This window comes from Cenococcum geophilum (genome assembly GCF_001692895.1).
Source record: "Cenococcum geophilum 1.58 unplaced genomic scaffold K441scaffold_2, whole genome shotgun sequence".
NCBI classification, from domain to species: Eukaryota; Fungi; Ascomycota; class Dothideomycetes; order Gloniales; family Gloniaceae; genus Cenococcum; species Cenococcum geophilum.
In genome coordinates, this window is record NW_027137560.1 from 2496468 (window position 1) to 2503555 (window position 7088).

The window sequence follows — 7088 nt, forward strand, 5'->3', positions numbered from 1 at the left end:
GAGCACGTATACTGCTATCTAGGGGTTTAGAACGTGGTCTAGTTACTTTAATAGGTAGTAGCAGGCCAAATAATTATAGGTATCAAATACCTACCGTCAGCGCTAATGCATTTAATCGCGGTAACCATCATTTGCTTAACACGCGCACCTCTATAGTCTTATATATCGTCCTTACCTATAAGGACCTTAACGGAGCTTAGCATAGATAGCATTACTCTAGTCTCATCCATATTGTATACATTTTCTACTAAAATGGCTAGATCTTGTAATACCTACCCAATCTTCTCAAACTAGTCTATAATCTTCTTATAGATGTTTTTCTCGTAACGGTTCTAGTCTAGCGCCTTAACTATTCTTGCTTTAAGTTCTAGATAATAATTCTCTAGGGCCTTGGCCCAATTCTTGCCTAGGGGTTTATATAGTCTTTTTTACATTAGCCGGTTATAGGTAGTAAGGAAGGCTATTAAAGATATATACTTTATCCGCACTAGCTGTCTAAGATAAGACATTTACAACAAAAAATCTATAACGGCTTTATCTTTATATAGGTTAAGATACTCTTAGCTTTTAGCCTTCTCTTTAATTAACCGTTATCCCTTTATACGATAATGGAGGGTAGTATAAGGAACTTTCCTATAATCTACTAGTGCATAGTATAATTTAGGAACGCTAGGAGGCACTCCTTATACTAGTACTTAACTGGCTCGGTCTATATTAGCTTACTATAGTAATAGCAATAGAAGGGAATAAACAATAGTGAGGTAGGTAAAGGACGGCGCGGAGTTAGGGACCGAGCCAGACCCTAAAGAATAGCCTATTTTAGGCATATCCATTTTTAGCCGCCCTAGTTTCCAAATCCTTAGATTTTTAAGGCCGCACTAGGCGGTAATTAAGGAGTAGAAAGCTGCGAGAGTTCCAATATCCTTAGCAAACCTTGAATTTTCTATACTAACTCTAAACGTTTAATTAATAACACGCGTATAGGGCTGCAAGCCATGGCTTAGGAATGAGCGAATTATACTTTAAAAAGTTATATAACCCTAGTCTATGCTTTATAAACCCTTAAGAGTATAGGGAGACTTAATATACAGGAGATAGAGCCTACTCTCTATAATGGGGTCTCATAAATGTTAATAGAGGCGTTAATAGATTAAACTTAGAAAGAACTAATAAATCTATAATGCTGTTTTAGGTACGAGTTAATATAAATTAGCTGTAAATATAGAAGACTTAACTATAAAGTTAATTCCTTATTACGTGATTTAACGGCGCTAATATAGCGAAGCACTTTGCTAGAATGTGGCTAAGAACCTAAAACAACTCCGGTCCTAACAAGCCGCCCCTTAATAATAAATGACTATATAACTCTACTTAATTTATATTCCACCTAACGTCTTCTATATAACACCGTAGTTTAAAAGCCCTTAGAAATACAAATTAGATGGCTAAAGGGCTGTATAAGAGATGATTTGGTAAACTAGGGAAGCTTTAGCTTTGTCTATCTAGACGCCTTATTAAGGAGTGTTATTAAAATCCCTCACTTTAAAAACGACGATGCAATTCTCATTAAAAGAGCTATATACGAGCGCTTTAATAAACGTGGCGGTAATACAGGGCTTTTACAATATCGAGGGCGTTGCGACGCTGGTATTCGGCTTAAGTTTATAAGTAATTATAATCTCTGAGCCTATCTTTGGGATTATAAGGACAACGTTACTTTAAAACAGCAGCTTTAATAGGGATAGGAAATTACGGATATAGTCACTTTTATCTATTTAAACGGCGTAATGTATAGGGACCTATAATACTGTAATATTCTCTTAGACCAAGATTTGCATGCAAAAGTCGCCGACTTTAATAGCTCATCTTTAGATAGCTCTGCTCTCCTTATTACCGTAGCTTATAATTATTAATACCCTAAAGAGCTACTATCGGTATAGGTAAATATCTTCGCTCTTAGATCTACCCTATATAAGGTAGCGAGTGGCCAAACTTCTTTTAATAGTCAGACTAATAAAGAGATTAAAGAGTTATTTAAAAGCTATTAATTCCTTAACACAGAACACTTAGGTCTTATAGGCCATATTATTATAAACTACTAAGAAGGAAATTACTACAGTACAGATAAAGTTGTAGAAAAATTCAAAGGTATGTTATTTTTGCTAAAAACTTTATTACTAATAATAAGTCTAAAGAGCCGTTAAATTACTCCTAAATCCTTTAATCCCTCCAAAACAGCAGCATTAGCCTTTATAATATCGGCATTTAGGTTGCTTGCGGCAGTCTTATAGGTTTAGAAATTAGCATATTAATAAGCACACTTAACGTTAAATATACTATTAGGTATAGTTAGGGCAATTCCCTTTCGCTAAGGAACTACCTAATTACATAATTGCTCCGTTTTTACCCTTTATCGGCTTTTAGTTTAAGTAAGGAGTTTCGCTATCTAGTGCGTTTAGGTAATAGTCTTAGATCTTATAGTCGACTATATAGTTGCACGTATACTTTTTAGGGAAAGATATATAGTGGCATATCTTGTTTACCGTGCTCTCGCAGTATAATTTAATAAATATTTATAGACGTTCTTAGAAGGTTTTAAGGTGGTAGTTAATATTTAAAATATTTAATAATAGGAAGCGGGGAAGAGATTACGTGCGTTATAATAATGCTAAAATGTATTTTAAAAATAGAATAGTGTTAAAATTAATATTATAAAAATATAGTTTAATATAAGCATACTAATGCACATTAATACGTACTAAATTATCACGCCTTAGTAGATACCCCTTCTCCGCCTAGCGAAATTCCCTAAATACATATTTATAAAAGTAGAGTGTTTTAAAACTTTTAAATTATATATTTTTTTTAATAGAGCTATTAATCTAGGACCCTAAAATTTATACTTAGGCCTATAGTCATAATAGAGCAGGGGGGAATAGCTAAAGTGGCTCTTAACGCCACTGATAGGATAATTAATAGCATAACCAACTATAGTTATTTTCTCGCTGTAGAGTGGTTTCTATATAAAGAAATAGCTAAAGAATAAGAAGACATTAAGTATAACTTTATTAACTCCCGAGTAAGAGACTTTAGAGGTTAAAACTGCAAATTTGTCTCTTAACGGGGTGCGTCTCTTAACCCAGGGACGGACGTTAAATCTCTTTAATCTAGATTTCTTATATACTCCTCTAACTACGTTAAAGAGATAAGTAGAGACGCTAGGCAACCCTTTTTCTTTTTCTAATAAAGGCTTTTTTAAGCAGCCGTAATGTAGGTAAAATATAGTATATTATATAAGAAATTAATATAGTGCGCGCACTTGTAAATTTTAAGAGGTGCTAAATAGTAACCAAGTAATAATAGGGGTAAGAGAAGGCGGGTTGTTATTTAAGTTATATATATTCTAGCAGCCAGTTATATAGAGCCTAGAGCCTAATTATATAAGAATAGCCCATTCTACTCCTAAAAATAAGCGGTCCTAAAAATGGACTTCTCTTAACTAAAAACGTTGCCTATATATTCCTACTAGGGTTAGGCAGTTAAGCACCTTATTAGAATAGAAAAGAGATATAGTAGATGCATTCCTCTATCTCTATAGAGTCCTATACTAATAAATAGTCGCTTACTATATAAATTCCACTTAGAGTAACTAATAAACTGTTAGCTAGTAACAGTATAAACTATTCCTAAATAACCTAGCTACTTTAACTTCGTACTATCTTTAAGCTCTCCTACTACGCTATCTATAGTCCGCTTAAATTCTACTGTCTATACCTTTAACTTTTTAACAGAAGCATTGATCTCCTAATAAAACCTATTATATTGTTAGAAATCGAACCATTAGTAGGTCCTAAACTATTACCTTATCTTTTATTCCTCTAATCTATAAGTATATATTAGCTGTATTTAAAAACTTCCCACCTATATAGAGACTTACTTATTCTGCTAGTTCCTAAAATTATTTTAAAAGCTTTTAAAATCATTCTATAGGTTTATAAAAAGCCCTTTAAGTTTCTCTACTCTATTTTAAAGCCCCAAAACGGCTTACTTAAGTTCCTTAAGTCCCTCTTCCTTACTTAATAGCTTAAATAAAACATTTTAATCTTTAACAGCAGGCTGTATCTATAGTAGCGAATCGTCTAGGATTATGGCTGGAAAACTAGATAGATTATTCTGTACGGGCCATCCCCAGGCGGTTGTTAGTAGACTAGCTATGCTAGTTAAATTGCATAATACGTTTATAGATAGTTATAAACAGTGCTTATTAGGAAGCTATAGCGGAAAATCGCACGATTTATAGCAAGGGTAGCTTTCTAAATAGGTAAAGTCCTACTATAATATCTTAGTAACTGCTTGGTTAGCGGCTAACTAAGAGACTTGCTATATACTCTGCGTAGATATAGTAGCATATAAACGCTTGTATTATCGTTAGTTTCAAGCGTTAATTGTTTTCTTAAGTGTTACGCTTTTACCTTCTACTACTATAGAGTAAAAAATTAATAGAAACAGTCCATGCTTAGTGGCTTAGATCTATTTCTATTTTATTATTATAGCTTAGACTAGTCTCTCCCCTTAAAACCAAGGTTTTAGATTTAATGTCTTATTACTACGCCTTATCCTAACTCCTAATCTATATCTTCCCGCTTTATTCCCCATAGGTCAATTATAAATAACTATAGATTTATACTGTCTTCTAGCATTAAAGACAAGAGTCTATTAGTACTAAAATGTATAGTAATCCTGTCCTTAAGGATTATTATCCCTTTATACTATCCGCCTTAAAGCTAGTCCTATACCTCTTCTATAGCCAGATCTACAGCTTCCTCACTCCTTAATAACCTCTTATTAGCATCCACTGTAAATAGTTAAAGTCTTATATATAATTGTTAGTATACCAGAAACTTTTAGAGATAGCCTCTATTCTTATAAAGCTTTTTATTAATTAAAGTTTAAAGATAAAGCTCCTATATATTAGATATATTTATTTATAATAGCCGTGTTTTATCTAAGAGTGCATAGTAAATTTTAAAATTATAGTTAAGGCCTTTCTACTATAATTCTTATAAGAGGGTATACTAAGTGCCTAAAAACTAGAACCCCGTAAGGAACCAAAATATAGTCCCTTTAAATTAGGAAGGGCCCCTAAGGCAGTAAAAAAGAATACGGCTTATATTAAACTTCCTTTATTTAGCAAAAGTGGTTAAAAACTAACGCTAGTTTTCTTTAGCTATTCTAAGAGGTAATTAGTAACGTTAGTATAGTATTATACCCCTAGCGAAGGAGTTTACCGCCTACCACTTACGCGCCCCCTACGCCGCAATATTAGGTATACCCCTTAGCGAATAACTATCTAGCGTCTTACCTTATTAATAAGATAATAGGTCCGTGTATATAATATTAAAAGTTCGTTAATCTAGGCTCCTTATTAGCTAAAATATTATTAATAACATTAGATATAACTTGACGGTTAAAGGGATAAGGCTAGGAATTTGCCTACTATTTACGTACGCTCCCCCACGCCGTAGTATAGGGCGTCCTCCTCCGCGCCGTAATATAGGGCATATCTCTTGGCGAACGACTATAGGGCTAGGAATTTGCCTATTACTTACGCGTCCTCCTTTTAGCAGTATAGGGCGTCCTCCTCTTAGTAGTATAGGGCGTCCTTCTTAGCGCTATAATATAGGGTATATCTCTTGGCAAAGGACTATAGGGCTAGGAGTTTTCCTATCACTTACACGTTCTCTATCCGCGCCGTAATATATACTATTCCGTCGGACTTTTTAGAAGTTTTTAGAATTTCTGGGCTTAGTAATAGTAATTTTAGCTTTAGATAAGACTTTAAAGTGCAGACATAGCGCTTAAACTTTATTTTAGAGCTTATCCTCTCCTAGGAGGTATAAATAGCAACATTCGCACTAAACGGCACCGCCCGCTTAGGCTCTATATAGCTTTAACTTTCCTTCTTTCTACGGATATAAGGCATTCCATTTATTAAGCTAGAAGATACTAATTTAAGCTAAAGTCCACCAATCTAAGCCAGAGCCCTCTAATATACGCCGTCCTTTAGTTAAAATATAGCCCCTTAATAGCCCGGACGTTATATTAAACGTAGTAATATAGTTTAGGTAAGACCTAAAAGTCTTAGGTACCAGTTTTATCTAATCTATTAGGTAACCCGCATTAATATAAAAAAAGAACCATCGAGTTCTCGCATCAACGCTTGACTTTAATCTCTTCCTATTAACCAGCAACTTCTCGCTATTAATAACAGGCTTTATAATGCTTTATAGATTATAGGTATCTCTTATATAAACCTATATAACTTCTAAGCCGCACTCGCTACCTACGAGCAAAACCGTCTTTAGTGCGCTAATATATACAAATCTCTATATACGCAGCATAAGAAAGCAATTATAGAACTTAGCGACATGGTAAATAAGTGTTTGTCCCTATATCAGGAACTAGAAAGTACTTAAGAAACCATTTACACCTATAAGTTTAGGATTTGGGAATATAAGCGATATCTAGGTGGTAAGGCCATTTTAGGCAATAATAAGGACTATAATATAAGTAAGGCAGACTAGGATATAGTAGAAAATGCTACTATAATAAAGGAGGTACTCGAAGGTAGGATCGAGGAGCTTCTAAATAAGAAGGCTAAGATAATACAAGAATATATAAATAAAAAGTCTAAGATAATATAAGATTATAAGAATGAGAAGTCTAAGATAATGCGAGATTATCTAAACGAAAAGTCTAAGATGATATAAGATCATTAAAATGTATTAATTAATACTGCTAATTGTATTAGTGCTGCTAAGAGTAAAATCAGTAAATTTAAGCGGATGTAATTGGAATTAGTAGGCCTAAAGTTATCTTCGGAACCGATCCGGTCCCTAAGTACTAGGAAAAGACCATATAGAGAGAGCTTAGAGCAGTAGGTAATGCCCCTTAAGAGGGGTAAAAAGCGTAGGCGGGTAGTAATAAGGTATAATATAGGGATATAAAAGTATAGAGTTAAAGAATAGCACTAGCATTCTCTTATTTCTAGAGCGTATAGTAGGCATATAGTTACACTCATTTATATA

General features: G+C 33.8%; 1 protein-coding gene across 1 annotated transcript; it reads left to right on the forward strand.

The window, feature by feature from the left end:
• Positions 1-1481: 1481 nt before the first annotated feature.
• K441DRAFT_533526 (uncharacterized protein) lies at positions 1482-1685 on the forward strand (the record flags this gene model as incomplete). Its single annotated transcript, XM_067642293.1, has 1 exon — positions 1482-1685. A coding segment is annotated over one exon (204 nt), but the record flags the coding sequence as incomplete, so codon positions are not given.
• Between the last annotated feature and the right edge of the window lie 5403 nt (positions 1686-7088).